At 36.9% G+C, this 17,365-nt stretch overlaps 1 protein-coding gene across 1 annotated transcript in view; it reads right to left on the bottom strand.

Annotated features, from left to right (window-relative positions):
* LOC104512313 (chromosome unknown open reading frame, human C8orf34) overlaps positions 1-17,365 on the bottom strand; it is a gene marked incomplete at its 5' end in the record, with an annotated part of 36,002 nt that overhangs the window by 12,204 nt on the left and 6,433 nt on the right. The window contains 2 exons of the mRNA XM_010155237.1: positions 2,779-3,281; positions 7,885-8,005. Of these exons, the coding sequence (XP_010153539.1) occupies positions 2,779-3,281; positions 7,885-8,005 (624 nt within the window). The remainder of the gene's footprint in view (positions 1-2,778; positions 3,282-7,884; positions 8,006-17,365) is intronic.

Genomic DNA, 17,365 nt, shown 5'->3' on the forward strand with positions numbered 1-17,365 from the left:
TCTTTTATTTTACTGTTTTTATACAGGAAGAGGATACAAATCCTACAATGAAAGTTGCAAAACAATTTACACTATCAGCCTTGAGTTTTGTAAGTTTGTGATCTGCAAAAGTACAAAGAAAGACAAAACTTTGTTGTTCTTCTCTTACCCCAGACCACCTTTGAATTTTATAATTTGTCTCCATGGTCAGAGAGGAGCTGTGACACAAATAAATGAAAACACAAGGCCATAAATAGGGGGACACCTCTAACATGGTAAAAATTGCCACTGACGGGGATACTCCCTGGGTATGCTCTGTGTAAAACCACTTATCTAAGTGACCAGGGACTTCCATAGGCAAAGACAGCTTAAAAGAGCTCCCAAGGCTACTGGTGTAATGCTCCAAAGGTGGGGCTGGGAGTGGCATATTGGCCAGACCTCCATCAGCTACGTTCTGACATCCGAGGACCTTGGCAGCTTGGCAGAGGCTGATCTTCAGTATGAATGTGTCATATTAGCAGCTTTCACCTTGGAAGCAGAGCTAGTCCCAAGACGAGCTTCCATTAAGTCAAAGGTCGCTTGTGCATGTCAGGAAAGGATAAACAGGGTTTGAGCTGGATCACCAGCAGCCAGTGTACTATTGTACCCAGTGAGCAAAGAGAAAGGGAAGAATTTGTCACATCTAGAAGGGATTATAACAGAGGATAAGATCCTGCATATTCTATGCTGAGATTTAACACCAGCTTTACCGTGGGCTTGATGGATGAAACTGGACATGCTATTCTAACTGTAGAACAGGGTATTTTGCTCATCTCTTAAGTTCTTGATACATATATATACATATATTAAAAGTATAACAGGACACATTGTAAGAGCTATCAGGAAAGCTTGAGATTTGGCAGAGTCACAAGTCACAGCAAATGAAATGGTTCATTTATTATCAAATAGTAATAATAACCATGAAATGACTCATGGTTATTATTACTATAAATACAGAAAAGCTGTGGAAGAAAGTATTTTTAATTGCCTGTCTTGTTACAGGAAAGATCAGAAGTGACGGACAGACTGGATGTCCCTTGGTGGAGATGCAGTGCTCATTACATGGCACGTTCAGGAGTCTACACCATAATCTTAGTTAGCATCACATGACTATGTATCTGTTAGGAACAGGAATGCTTCAAAGGAAAGAAAGCAAGAAAAAGAGGAGTGAAGTGTTTAGTTGGAAACAATTAAACCCTTCGATTCTTCTGAACATTTTTAGTTAAAAAGTAATTTCAATTCTCATTTTCTGATAGGTGAGAAAATTCCAATGTACAAACACACCCACCTCTCCAAAAAAGAGACCAAGTGCTTTTGTTTGTCAAAAAGAAATTTGTTACAGTTACACAGTTTTTTCCATGGAAAACGTCTGGTTTGAAAACATGTCAAGTGTCAGTAAAGATACTTTCAAGACAACAGTAGTCACCTTTAGTCCTCACGTGTTAAGTTGGATATCCAGTTTTAAGTGAGTAAGTAGCTCGAGTGATGGGATTAGTGCATTGCCATTCAATCACCAAAATGAGGAGGTATTTTTTGCCACCAAATTTAAGTAAGATTTCCTCCCCAAATTCTTTAGTTTTAGAGCTATCTGTGCCTCACTTCCTTTCTTCCATAAAAAATAATGAAGGCCATATACTTAATTGCAAGATTATGCTAAGTATCAAATATCTAATTTTCCTACAACCATCTCTAAACAATGTTATTATAAACATCTTAAATTTTTTTTAAGAAGTTCTTAGACTGATAATACATTTTGTCAAATGTCATACCCAACAGATTTTTAAAACAAATGATACTTCTCAGAAACAATTACCTAAAGGTATGGTAATTTTTTCAGTCTTGGAAAAGAGCTCTCCAGGCTTTGACAAATGGATTACAGAAAGATTCATAATAAATGGTGGGAACCGACTTATTCTACCATTAAAAAATTAGTAATCCAGACATATAGATCCTTCTTCAAGTCAGTACAGAAGGACTGGCGTTTCCTGAGAAAAAACTCACCTTTATAAGGCATGTATCTGAGATAGACAGCAGGGCTGTTCTTTCACAGGTGCTTTTATTTCCACTGCCTACACAATAAAGTTATCTTTAAGGCAGCTAAGGTTAGCAGAGGAGAATCCCACTCAAAATTTACAAGGTACTTTAACGTTTTGATTTGCTTTATTTTAAACAAAGACTAACCCTGTAAAAGCCATTAATATGGGACAGGAAGTTTTTATGCTCTGAATCAGCCTATTTAACATGCAGATAGTACTAGACGGTGATTCAATGATGTTGGACATTTTCTCATTCCAGTTCAGTTCTCCTAACTAATCATTCCAGTGTGTCCAAAAAATGAAAGAAAAAGCAGACCAAGGAAATATTATGCACTGCCTCTGTGGCAGGAAAAAAATACTCTGGATTCATATAGATAAAATAAAGTTCTGTTTAATATTCTAGAGGTACACGCCTCTTGGAAACTGTAAGGCTAATAAAACTGCTGTGCATCATGCAGACAGATCATTATAGAGCTCATGGAAAATTTGGGGGGCATGAGTGTTTCAGTATGATATCTCTAATAATCCTGACATTCTCTAATCAGTACCTCTCAGTGCTGAGCGGTTATTTCCTTGCTAATTTTGTCATGATTATATTTCAAGTTCTTTTCAGAGTACTAAGTTAGATTAGGCATACTGACGTTACTTCAACATAAACCACAATCTAGTCTTCACGTTATAGCAGCTCTTAAACACAGCAAAAACATTAAATTGAAAATCTTACTTCTGATAAACTGCTTCTTTGAGTAGTGACAGTTCCAACAATGTCTCCACTCATTTGCACAGAGAGCCCTGAAGCAGCGCTGAGGGTCCTCCCCATTTGGCTCTTAGATGTCAAAGATCTGCTTCTTTGAATACTAATGATGCCTTCCCTATTTCCTTGGTTGCTAGGGGTAAGAGGCCGTGACAGCAAGTTATTCGGGGTCACAGGTCTGCTTCCCGGAGTTGATGGAGTTGGTGGCCTGTTGGTTTGTGTACCGGGCGTTGGGGGCCTGCTGTTCGCAACACTGGAGACCTGCGTTCTGCTGTTAGTGGGCAGCGGCGGGGATTTGTTTCCTTGGAGCTGAATGTTCTTCCCGGTCTGAGCTGGCACCTGAGGCCTCAGATTTTGGCCCTGTGTAGCTTGAAGATTGCCTTGATGGTCAGATGTAACTAAACTGTGATGTTGGATAGTGGGGCTTCTTGAGAGCCTTGCTTCTTCCCATAGTGCTAGGTCCTTCTCAATATCTGGGCACACACACACACACAAACAAAAAAGAAAGGAAAACTCACTTCCTGTTTCTCTCTGGTTTAAAACTCTAATTGATTTTCTCCAATGCAAATGATAACTTGAAGATGTATGGAGAAACTTTATTCACCCTTAAAATATAAAGCATCAGAATAACAGTTCAAATGTTTGACAAGCATTTCCTCAAAGTTTATTTACATTTGATTTAATGCAAACACAGCAAACACACCTCATCCCACATAAACAAAGTATTACCACTTCATTGAATGTCAACACAACCTATAAAAATCCCCCTCATTTCTTCAAAGTTCTCTCTCTGTGGTTTTTGCACCATTTCTCATTAATATCAAACCGAGATGGAGCAGTGAGATAAACTTGACATCCTCAGCTGCAATGAAAGGCAATCCAAAACTGGTTCAAGGTGAGAGTTGTACTTCTGGCCTCGCTGTCTACTGCCCAACCAAAATTCTGGGGGAAATAACTCTTGAACTCTGGCACATCCGGATCTGCGATCCTGTTTGAATCTCAGTTTTGTGCTCTGGCCTGCCGTCAGTGCCACAGTAGGTGACAGAGTCACCAACATCTAAAATTCAAGGAGAAAATGTGGCCAACATTTGGTGGTCCAGTCCCTACACCTCACACAGCCATATGGAATAAGATCCTATTTAAAACCAGAACAAATCAGAGATAGTGCTGAATTAATTTCATTAATCAGTGTTTCTAATGAAATAATTCAGATACATCCAACTAAGTTAGGTGAGGATTGCTGTAATTCAGGTTAGCATTGAGAACATACTGAAAGTCATTGCAGTGTCAAAATGTCAAGCCTAAGGAACAGTTTGCTCAGGTTTATTTTATCCTACACAACTGCTGTGAATTTTCACTCTCACTGGCATGAGTTACCCAACTGTAACTTGGTTTTGCCAGAGACAGTTGGTTATCTTTAGAAAAGCAATGCCATTTTCCATTAAACTGTACAAGTCACAGCCCCAGAAGCTATAAATCAGCAAGGCTCTACTGATTTAAACACCTATTAAGTGCACTTATATAAAATATGCATTTAATTTTTGATAACAACAATTTCAGCTTCTAAGAGTCCTAAAAGAAACAGATTCTAAACTGCATATTGGAAAATCTGATTTTCTTTCACTTGTGTTTACCAGTAGGTGTAAAAGGAATGTTGTATGTAAAATTAATTCAAGGTGTGCCTCCTTAACATTATCTTATTTTATAACAACACCTTGAAAATAAGCTGTGTCAATTTGATGTTGCTAATGTCATACAAGACACTCCAAACATTTCAAGTGCTATTACTAGAAAAGCTGGTAAAATGAAAATATTTGCAAATTTCAAAACACAGTTATTGCTTCTAGCACACAGTTAAGAATCTTTCTAATTGCTACCCTGCTGTCCTCTTAAAATTAATTATTTCCATTTTGAAATAATTATGTCTTGAAGTACTATTCCATTATGCTTTAAAAAAAAAAAATCAATACACATCACTTTGGAACATGTAAAATGCCTGGCAAAAATTCAGGGACCAATAAATCACAATGTGGGCTACCAGATGTAAACCAAATTAAGAATATGTTCTTTTAAAGATTCAGCCTAGCCTATGTCTTTGCAAAATTAGACCTCTAACTTCCCCATGATGATTCAGTATGCTAAGAAATTATCTGAGCATTGAATGATTTAATAAGAGTTACATAAACATTTTATTCTGGCTCATGTTTCCTTAATTCCATATAGTAATCAAGCCTGCAGATAAACCAATTATCCTTATCATTTCTCCACATATAATTAACATGTTTCCATAGTGTAATTATTCAGTTTTATTTAGCACACATCTTCTTTTTGATTTTTGCTTCAACATCACCTTTTCAACCAGAAAAAAAAAAAAAAAACAAAATCCAACCAAAAAACCCCAAACCACACATCTCCAGCTCTACAGCATTATCTGATCCATGGTAAATACCAGAACTGAATTATGATTTAGGATTTTTTAAAATCCCTTGTCAATTTCATTTAAAGGAAAATAAAATACAGCCAACAGAGGCAAAAGGCATTCTACTTTCATATCAGAAATAACAGACTAAGGATATAATTCCTGATGCTCTCACAAACAGTTCTTCTTGTGTTAAAATATATTCCAGAAGTATCTAATGACCACAGAATCAGTGTAACAAACCAAACTGGCAGGATACTGGAACTAACTACCAAAAAAACCAGATTCTCCGCTTGAGTGTGATATAAAGCAGCCACAGTAACATCAGAGACTAAATCTTAGACAAATTATGACAAGCCATATGTAGAGAAGGAAAACTGATTGCTTTAATACCTGATTTTGTAAAAATGCTGAATTTAAATATCCAGGTACTGAGGCAGTTGCTGGCAGTTGGTGCTAGTCCCTAATTTAGGCACAGGCACCAAACTGTTCCTTTATGCATGGAGTGAGTTTTATCCATCACACAGTCCATACGAGAAAGCCAGGCTCCTTAAGAAGGTGTATCTGAGACAGGGGACCACATTTCATTTTATGCAGGTAATCCAAGTCAGAATTCTGGCATCTAAATGACTGCCTAGTATCGGGTAGAATTAATAGGTGCCAGTGCACTTGCTAAGAGAACTGAAACAAGGAGACTTGCTGGTATCAGAGGCACTTGAACTTTTGCAAATGTATGGGACAAATAAGGCTAAGCAAAAAACCACAATTACTATCCGAGGTGCTCTGAGCCGATTCTTCATGGAAATGCTTGTCTGTAAGAGGAATAGTTGTCTCAAGCAGTGCTGGTGTTATAACAGGGTACGAATTATTAGCAATAAAAGAGCCCAATGTCCCCTAATGTTTTCTTGTGAGTTTCTCAGGCAGACAAAAATTGCTGAATGGTAGGACTGAAATCCATGTTACAGCATTACTGAAATAACGGGCCCAAAGCCAAATGACAACAGCACTAATGTGAGAGAGAAGACCTTGTAGGTCACACAACAGCAGACCGAATCTTGGAGGCTAAGTGAATGTAGTTAGTTAGCTTATGGTCAATTAAGTTTTTAAAATTCCATATTGTGTTGAATATGGTAACTATTACTACCAGTTTTATCAAGGGAGATCTAAAGGAACTGCATGTTTCAGAGCATACTGCACTCAAACACAGCTTGTACAACCATGGAAGTGCAACCAGTTAGGACATAAATCAGAGATCCAGGTTTACCAGACTCTTCATGAATGACAACTGCAGCAACAAAAGGGGAGGCAAGTGCCACCTGAGGGGCAGAGGCCCCTGGGGTACTCAGGTCGCTGCTGTTCCACAGAAACCTTGTGACCACAGCTTGGCCTGCCGGTCCTGTGGTTCCCACTACATGTTCCTGGCAGTTTCAGCTTGGAGAGAGGGCTCATGGATTTTCAGTCTAGTTTGGCAGTGGCTACATATCTAATAGCTGCTGTGACTTGAACCTGTCAAAAAAACCTGAATGGCAGTATCGCTGTCGTCAGAAACAAAACCTGTCTAAAATATCTTCATTTGAAGGTATCATAATTTTTAGTTCTTGCTCCATTATGAGGAAAAACTTTTTCTAAAGACCTTCCCTCATTGTGCTCATAGCTTTGTCTTCTGCCCTGACTTCTGTCTAGGGGGCTGTTGCAGCTGAAGTACCACAGCTGTACCTCTCTCTAAAGAGCATACAGCTCCCAAGCCTTTCACACCAGTATTACTAGAGGCATAAATGTCCAGAGTCTTTTAGAAAAATCACACTGAGAGTGGTAAATTCTCTAACTCACTCTCTGAATGACTTGAAAAAAGGGTCAGATAATTTAATTTTTCCCTCCACCTTACACATACATTCTTTATATTCCAGTTCTGCTTTACTTTTCATAGAGCTGTCCCATGAAGCTCAACTTCCACCGTATGACAAATAGCACGCATAATATAGGACTGCCATGCCATAGGTATATGTCATACCTTTTAACTAAAGATGAAGATGGAAAATATTGATTACAAAGAACAACAAATTGCAAACAATGTCCTAGGATATCCCTCAGCACTTTTTATAGAGCTCTGACACATATTTTCACAGATAAAAAGGTTTTTTTGTTTGACCTTTTAGAAATTGTTACCCCATCAAAGATGTTGCAGATGTTGCACTGCACGCAAGTTAACAGACTTCACTTAGCCAGAACTCTCATGAACAAGGTGGGCTTTTCCTGCAAAGTAATCTGTTCCCAAGGTAAAGGTCCATTGCAGCTGTTTCTAAAGCCTACTTAACAGTAGGTGAAGCATCAGTGCTTCCTTATTGCATGTCTCGGTGAAATGTGAAAACCCAAAAAACCAGGTGCATTATTAAGCTGTCAGACAGCAGTGTGTTCAACACAGTTTAATTACTGTTTAATTATGGTATTTACTGTAATTACAGCAAAATTCATTATATCTACAAAACCAACAATAATTCTACTGTTTCTCTTCAATGAAGGAAAAGGGAAGTTTAAAGTTTTTATCTTTTTTTCATCAGCATGTGAGATAGATCATTTTCATCTTCGTCTAAAATACTGGTTGAACCAGCAGGGTGAGTACTGCTAGGCCTTTTAGGATCTATTGGTACCATACATACCAGCTAGGTGTTTTTCCATGGTCTGAAGTTCTTTTGCTGCTAAGGAGTCCTTTAAGAGTTTCTGCCTTGGGGAATCTCCAGGTCTGACACCCATGGCATCCAGGGTCCAAACTGTCTGAGACTTACACAGATAAAAAGAAAAGGGAATACTTTTAATCTAGTTCCACATTTACACATAAAAAAAATAAAAAAAGAAAAAGTGGTGTCCTCATTTAGAATAGTGAATCTGGTGGTCTTTATGTAGAATATATAACATTTTTTGCAAAACATCACAAAATATCATGTCCTACCTTAAAATAACACAAATAGTAGGCATTACTTAAAACCAACAGTTCTAAAGTAATTCAAATATATACCTTCACACAAGCTCTTGTCCCACGCCAAGACATCATTAACAGGACAAATTCTTCAATGATTTACATTCTGTGCAGTTCCGGTTACTTAGCAGGGGTTGCACTTACTTTAAATCACCGTAACATTTGGCACCGTATCTCTGCAAAGCAGCACTTCTGGGAATATCACAGAATTTCCTAATCAAAATTGCCCATGCTGTTTTATCACTGCAAGAAGTATTCCTTTCAGGAACAGCAACTAAATCATCAGGGCAACAGAGCAGTTTGGAAGGGATGCCAGCCAACAGACCACCTCCCCAATCACTTCACTACTGAATGCTGTGGTATTCAGAATTATTTCCATTTTCTGGAACCCACTCAATACAGTTTCAAGATATGATTTAAAAATAAGCCATGAGGTAAATTTGTGAGGTTTTTTAATGCTTATTTGAAATACATAAAAATAGAAGACTGAGTATGCAAGACTTGGTCATAAAAATAACAAACAAAAACATTAATTAAAGCATTCTTAACAGCCTATCTGAAATAAATTTTACATTGTTACGCCAACAAAACATTTCATCTTTAATCTAGGGGTTTTTGTTGATTTTCCAGGTTTCCTAAAGAAACAAGTCTTATGCCATGGTCTCATTGTCATTCATCTCTTACTATTTTTGTTAATCTTTCCATAAATGTCAAACAAATTTAGAGAGGAGCCATGGTTCCCAAGAAATTAGGCTGATGTAATTTCAGGGAGAAGAATGATGGAGCAGAGGAGGGAGACCCAAACTGGTGATGCCGTTCATGGAAGGCATTTCATGTCATAAGGGAAAGTGTACTGCAGTTCATAGGACGAACATGAAAATACAGGTTTGGCATCACCTCTCTTCACAAAACATTTGCTGCAACCATAAACACTGAATCAAAAACTGTAGCTGCCTTCCCTTTTCGAAAAGCAAGTATAATTCTACAGAAGTAAAATGTTATATGGGATATACTTTATATCATTTTTAACACTGCCTCATATGTAACTGATCATTGTGAACCAGGTATCTTTAAAATGTTAACGTAAAAGCAACTACTATATAGTAACACTGCATAGGCATATATAAAAAAACCTAGTCATAGTTACCAGCATACAAAATAGTTCAAAGCTGCAGATAATTCTACAATTTTAGAGCACTGATAACATTTTTTGACTTGCCAATTGTTTTTTGCATTACTTGTGCTCTGGTTGAATTTGTCTGTGTTTAATCCCAGGCAAATACATAGGAACACCTGAATAACACAGGAAGTTATTCAGCAGTGGAACTGATCCTGCAAACACATTTATTTCAGACATATCACCTGATTCACCTGAGATTTTGAGCATTTGTCACTTCAGTCCTCACTGTGAACTCCCCATCCAAATCATAATCTGTCTTGTTGAGGTCACTACAGAATAATAATCTGTATTAAATTACTCACATCTCTGAATGTTTATTTCTAGTAGATATTCGTTACACAATATCTGTCTCTAAACGGAAGGGTATGTTATTCTGTGAAGAATTCCTCTGAAATAGACAAAACTAAGTAAGAGATGGGAAGGGGGAATAGAGCCTGTAACAAAACTCTAATATTTTAATTTTAAATCTCTTTTTAGATATACTCTTAGCCCCAGATTTTTATGGTGGAAAAAGGCCATTTTAATATACCTTTTATAGTGTTTATTTTCATAAGAGGAAAAAACCAGCAGGACTTTAGTAATGTCTATGGCGGGGAAAAATCCCCAAGGTTATAAAGGATGAATCCTTTTTGAATATACAATTTCATGTACAAATACAACTCTGACGAAATACAGAATAAAAATTAGTCACTGGTCTACGGTAATACCTGAAGACCAAACTGCTCTTCTAATATTCTTAACTCTAGCTGTTAAAGTTTATCATAAGCAAATTATTATGGGTTTTCATTAACTCCCTAACCTCCTAAAAACACAGACTTCCAAATGTTAGCCTGGTGAGAGGGTTTCACTCCCCATGGCCTATTTTCTGGAAAGGAAAAGGAGTGATCTTTCTCTTCTACAAACCTCTACTCCACTTTACATTCTGCCTTTTCCTCTACTGTACCTCTTTCCTTTATGCACAGCAATCATGTAAGACACACACAACTAAGGTGACTATTGAGTAAAGGCAAGTCTCTACTGCCTCTAGTAGAATCTAAGACAAATGGAGAAAAATGATTCTTTAATGGTAGTCATCACGATAGTGCTTAAGACATTTATAAAAACATGAGTAATGTTTAAATTAAATCACTTGCAATTAGGAGATTCCAAATCACAAAGATCATCAGACATCAGCAATACCTTGTAAAATCTTATATAAGTTGATACAGACATATAGATGTGCCTGTGTATAAGCACATACAGGCACACGAGGGCAGGTGCACACATGCATTTAATACATATTTGTGCCTGCCTGTTAACACACAAAGACATACACAGTGTGTGCTCAGTTCTGGATGCAGCACGGATGTATGCGTTCTTTCGAAGAATAAATACTGATCTTGTACATGATTTAAAACAAACACCTTCACAAATATTAAGTCTCTACATATTATTATCTGTTTAAACTCCCTTTCAGATACACAGTTCCAACATCCTGTGAAATTAATGAGGTAACTTTGGACAATATTTTTCCCCAAATTTTCTAACTTTTCTTGTGCATTTTTTTTTGTTCTATGTAGTATCATAAGCTTATGGCATTTTGTCAGGCAACAGCATCATTAAAGACCAGACAGGTATTGCAATGCTAGTTATGGAAGATGAGATACTGAATATTAGCAATTTAATTTCATACTAAAACATGTGCTTATAATAGTGCCTTCCAACTGAACACTCACTTGATGGAAAGTAATAATGATCTGGGAAAAAAAAAGCTACAAGAGATTATTAAGACATTAAAACTGTACTGCAACCATTTTCTGTTCCATCTCTGAAGCTAGATATTTCAGGGCTATAACCAACATCATCTTTGGAGACAGGCTCAGGTGATGTTTTTTTCCACATATCTAAATAATACTGAACATAAAAAAAATATTTCTTAACATTCTGAGACAATGAATTCAGCTAAGCCAATAATGCATAAACACAGACAGAGGTCCTCAGTGTTTCCAGCACACAACTTATGCAATAGTCTTACTCCTAAAAGATAAACACATGCTGAAAGTAAGGAATGTTATCAAGGAGGCTCTGGAAGCAAGTCAGTCCAAATGCAAGGAGAAATGAATTTGTACAGCTCTAGCGGAAGTCAGTGGTGCTCATTTTCTCTACTGGATGAATGGCAGCAGTTCATTTAAAGAGATTCAAGCTTGCAAGCCATTTATTTAAACCTTCTTATTCCACTTCACCAAAATCTACCCTTTGTCTATCGTCCAAGAATTCCAGAGATCAGCTACCTTGGACTTTAATAATAATGACAGTAAGATGAAAGTAAAAGAAAAATACAGTATATATGTTTGAAGTGTGTGCATAGAAATCCTTCCAATTTCTTCAGTAGCTTTGAAACTACAACTGCCCTTGATCGTTCACTAAACTTTATAAATATTAGCACAAAATTTACAAGTGACCTATTTAAATTAACAAGATTAACAAGATCAAAATATGAGGATTTTCCTGAAAGATATCCTTGCCTTTCTAACTTATAGAAACAGCTCTGGGCCCTGTTCATCACCTTGAAACTTTGAAAGTGAGGCAACCTCTCTTTGTGCCAGATATGAAAACTTCTAAGGTCAACCACATGTCCATTTCTTAAGTAGCTTCCTTTACATATCATCATAATTTCTTCACATACAATACGTCCATTAATGCTTTTTTTTACTTAGATCACTCAGTCAAATTACTGCTAAAATAAAAAATTACAAACAATAAAGCTCTTTACTGTTTTCCTGAACTTCTGGAAAAAAACATAACTTACTGAGAATGACACAGTAGAACAGAAATACAGTTAAGGAGGTCATGAATAAGAGTAAGAAAGTTTTTCCAAGATCACTATATGTGCTTCAATCTGCAGCCCAGTGTTAGTTTGAAAGCATACATACACTATGGCTTTTACCCCTAAAAATAACCCAGTGCAGATATGCACATCTTGATCTCATCCATCGACCTGACTTGACATGGGCTGCACAATACACACCGATACCTGGAGAGTTCTCAGAAGTGCAACATTTCATAATAGCTAAGATCAAGAGGAAAGCCTCCTAATTACCTACATCATCACCTGGAAATTGAATGTTTGTTGGAAAACACATTACTCTTTCTTGCTGACCATAAAAAGTGTTAATAAACAATGCAGCATTACATTTCAACATCATTTTTGGCCTGCTTCAGTGTAAAACATCCAGGTACTCGTACACATCTATGCACATACACAGTCTCTTTTCAGGAGTGGGAACAGTCCCACCTCACAAGAGAAACCGCTTCTTCATTTTTAAGTGTTATCTGAATTGCATGATCAAAGTGAAACGAGGATAAGGAGGTGAAACCCAATTAATTAGTTCCTGGCAAGCTGTAAATATATGCAATGCATTTTGATTGAACTAATTCAACATAGGTTTGCTCATCAAGTGCAAAATTTTATTGGCAACTTCAGGAGACAATACTGTGAGAAAGGCAACCGCATTTAGCTTTCTATGTATATATAACCTACCATTTCTGTGCTGATCAGCTTAAATATGTTAAATGGACACATTTGACAGAGATCTTCCAAATACCAAGAAAATCCCTTTTATTGAACACTTTGTTTGCAAGTGTCCCTTCCATTCTGACTAAGCAGCTGGCAAGGACAGTTGTTATTCACACAGAGGAACTGTTTGTGCAAAATTTTGTTTGAAGATTCTCCATACAACGTGCATTTTCTGTAAGAGTTCACCAAATGTTTAATCTTTCAGCTTCTGTAGTCTGTTCAAGGCCATAAGGTGAGCTAGTCAACATGGTTTTTTTGGTACTGTAAAAATAATAAACCAGATCTCTGTTGCAATATTGGCAGCCACCTCTAATCCCCACCTTCCACATTAGGGCCTGTTCTACTTGAAATGCCATGTAATTGAAATTACAAGCTTTTTGCTTCCCATGGCAGGGAGCCAGCACATTTCACGCTAAACCTTACACTAAAAAAATGGTAGTTTGAGTTAACTTACACATAGTTTTTCTGTTTACAGGCAAGAGAGAAGGAGGAAATACGTGGGCACCTGAGAATCACATTTGTTTCAATTTGTGAAATGTACTCAGATTCATTTTTTTCTAAGTTTCAGTGCTGTTTTATTTATTGTTACGTGGAGTAATAGTTTTGAATATGTCATGCCCAAGAAACCAAAATTTTAGACAGGTAAATCCAAGGCACTCTTTTTTTAAAAAAAATTTTAAATATAGTTTTTTGAAGTTCAGAAAATTCTTTCAATTTAAAACCACATTTAGAGGATTAAATATTTTCAAATAAGAGTATTTTCACTCCAGAAGACATCTGCCCTTCTATCTGCTGCATGAAAGGTCTCCTTGGAAACACTAGCTACACGCTGCATGCGCTGCCCGCCAGTGGGGCTGATGAACTGAAGCCGTGCGGGGCGGGGGCCTTTCCAGAACCCGTCTTTACCCTTGGGGGTCTGGGCAGAGAGATGGGGAAGTCCTGCCACACATCACAGAGGTCAGGCAGGCACCCAAGGAGGGGCTCAGGTTTTGCAATATGATATCAGCAAAAAGAATACCAGCAGGTAAGAAGTGAAAAAAAAAAAGTATTTCAGGGGCCTTCCAAAGTAAAAGAGAATTTTAAAAGTAAGATATAGTTATTTTGCTGCTGTATGTACAAAATGCTATGTCTGCTTTATAGCTTCTAGTGGAGGGTGTCCCTGCCCATGGCAGGGGGGGTGGGAGTAGATGGTCTTTAAGGGCCCTTCCAATCCAAACCATCCTGAGACTCCATGATTTATGGAATTTGTTTTACATAGGTCAGGCCTCAACTGAAGAGGTTCAAGGTATGTAATTCAAACAACTTGCTTAACTACTTACAAGAAATATCACTTATTTCCCCAAAACCTTGATATTATGTTCTTCTACTATCTTGTATTGTTAATTTAGCAAATAGTAATTAAATCTCCACATTTGCAGGTTTTTTTGGACTAGCTGTGGTAGAGTTGCATAAATCTAATAACTGTTATTATTATTTTTACAGAAGATTTACTATTTAAAGTTAAAATTCCAAAATTTTAACTTTATTTGCTTAAATTTCCACATACTTACAAAAATCAACTTGGATTTGAAAACTTTTGTATCAGAAGATGCTAATTTTGTATGCATAATAAGTAAATATGACCTTTATAATTCATACTACCTTGCAAGCACACTGCTGTTGTTCATGATGTGGCAGTGGCTTAAAAGGTGGAACCTTTTAACGAGTAACCTGCTAAATGCTAAACAGCAACCACAGTCCAGCAAATAATTTATAGATTTAGTTAAATACTGAAGTTTAGGTGATTTAGAGCTGTTGAGTATATTCAAACTTGTACAAGTAATTAAGTTACTTCTCAGCATTGTTCAGAGGGAGAATAGTGGAAAAGCTACCAAAATTTATAACAGTTACAATTTAAATCATGTATCACTGGAATATAGCTGTATGCAACAAATACTGATAGCAAGAATTAAAAGATTAATTTTTCCTTGTGCATGAAGCCTCTAGTAATTTTACAAATTGAATTACCATTAAGGAATTTCTGCATTTATCACAGAAAATCCATGTGTGTATTCCTTCTAGGAAAGCAACTGAAAAGTCCTGAAAAGTACTGAAGGAGTAGGGAAAACAGGAGAAAATGTATTTAAAACAAAACACCTTTATAAAACAATTCCTTAGAGTATTTTTCCCACAGCAAGAGGAAAAACTCAAGGGAAATTCAGAAATGCCATTTGCAGTTAGACAACTTTTTTTTTTGCCCCCACAGTTTCTGTTACATTTGGATTGATTTGCTTTACATGGATAATTTGCAAAGAAAAATATACCTTTTTATGTGCACATGCAAGGCAAGATGAGTGAATGCAAAGATTCACATAAAAAAACCCAGTAAGCATGAGTCCTATTAGTTCCAGGTGGTAAAAGAAGCAACTCAGAGGGAAGGCAAAGGCTACTCAATATGTCCAGTGCCTGTGCCCTTTTTCTTTCTTTAGTCACTGTAAATTTAGGAACTTCCCCTGATACCTGACTTTTCCATTTCTGTCACAACTGCAGCCCACCTAATTTTTTCCTAATATCACTTCACTGTTTTCTTAAAGCTTGCAAGTCAAATATTTATAAAGCTCATTTACAGAAACACAAAGTAAAATAGGACTCCAAGTTTACTACACTGCAAAAATCTCAAGAAAAAGCTTTGCATTGTGCCTAGAACTTTTTGTTACATTAAACATCTGTCAGGAAATGAGCCCTGCAGTAAACTAGGATCTATAAGGACATTTTGAATGCTTGCTTCCACTTTGAATCCTTGCAAAACACTTGGGAAGAGTGCTGATTCCTGTAAATACTTCAAACCGCTTTTTGCTAGCTTCACTTGTTTATTCATTCAGTACGTCTTGAGTGAGATTGCACTGAAAATGTAAGTTCTTGGTATTTCAAATATCAACTCACTACGTGAAAAATAAAGCATAGCAAAACGTTCTGTTAAGAAAGGTTTAAAGGAAAAAGGTCTAACTACAGAATCTTTCAGGTTCTTCAGAAATAGAACAATAAACATATACAATGTTACAAGAAAATTATAATGTAACCATAGAACATGCACCATGTCATAGATGCAGATGATGCCTATCTCATCTAAGTAAGGTGTGCAGATTGCTTTAGTTTCCACATCAAGGATCTTATGTGTGGATTCATACACGGGACAAGAAAAAAGAACCCACACAGCTCTTTTCTAAAGATCCTTATGCATGATTCTTGCAGCTTTATCCCACGTTTTTTCTCAAAATGCTTCTGTTCTGAAGGCCGAAGCACTTTTAAAGAAATTTTGTCAAATATATATTAGTAGAAAGAAATTTATGATAATGAACCATTTAACTATTAACAGACCCAAATTACCCTATTGGAATGCAGTACCAGTATTAAATATGGCACACCTTGAACCACATCAAGAATTTTTACATGTAATACTCACATTTGAGTGAGTGCCATGAACCAATTTGTCCAATTTATGAGAAATGTCTGATCAGCATCATATTTATTCTATTTTTCCCTCATTTTGTATCTTATATAGTATCTCATATCATATAATATCTGAAAATAATTTCAAGTCACGAGAATACGTTTTGGTATCAATTCTGAAGTAATTTTACAGGCATGTTTCTTACTGTTTTGAAGGATTTGTGGGAATCCATTGCAAGAATGCATTTATCTTCATAGCCTTCCTATGAGGAAACTCAGTTTTACCTCTACTTTTCATATGTCAAGGTTGTCAAAGATTAGGTCTCACTGTAAGTTATTAGGGAACCATGGAACAGATCTCTATTCCTTCAGAGCCCGAAAAGGTAACAGCAACAGCTGGATCACTTCTTTTTTCCTTTAGAGGAGATATAGTTGCAGACAATTGTAGTGTTGGATAGCTGAATCTTATTCTGAATAATAAGCCATTTTAAAGAGACAGAAGTACAAAAGAAAACCCAAAAACAGACGAACTAACAGGTACTGGTTTATGGATCCTTAGTATCTGAGGGAAAGGAATTTTCCAAGAGCTCAGGAAAGTGAAGGTATTTGGCTATGCCCTAGGGAGATGCTTGGGCGGGGTGGGGAGGGAAGGGGGAGGAGATGGGAGCCAGAGCAATAGCTGCAACTGCCCTGCTTGCCTTGTCTTTGCAGCACTGTCAATAAAACAGCCAGTGTGCCTTTCAGGGATTCAGCCCAGGCAACTTTACTGCCTCTGGCAGTCTATTGCTCCAGGCAACCTTACCTATGCCTAGAACTAGCAGAGCATTACATGATGTATGTACACGTTGTTTGTCCACTGGTAAGCTTGCACACACGGAGCATGTATCTAAACATACTCAGCTGAAGGCTGTACATTTCTGTAGCAAGATTCTGCCAATAAACATCACAATCTTTTGTTTTCCTGGTATCTTTATTTTTCTGTGTAAGTCAATTTAGTTG

The sequence above is a fragment of the Eurypyga helias genome, unplaced genomic scaffold, assembly GCF_000690775.1.
Source record: "Eurypyga helias isolate BGI_N326 unplaced genomic scaffold, ASM69077v1 scaffold8367, whole genome shotgun sequence".
Taxonomy (NCBI): Eukaryota; Metazoa; Chordata; class Aves; order Eurypygiformes; family Eurypygidae; genus Eurypyga; species Eurypyga helias.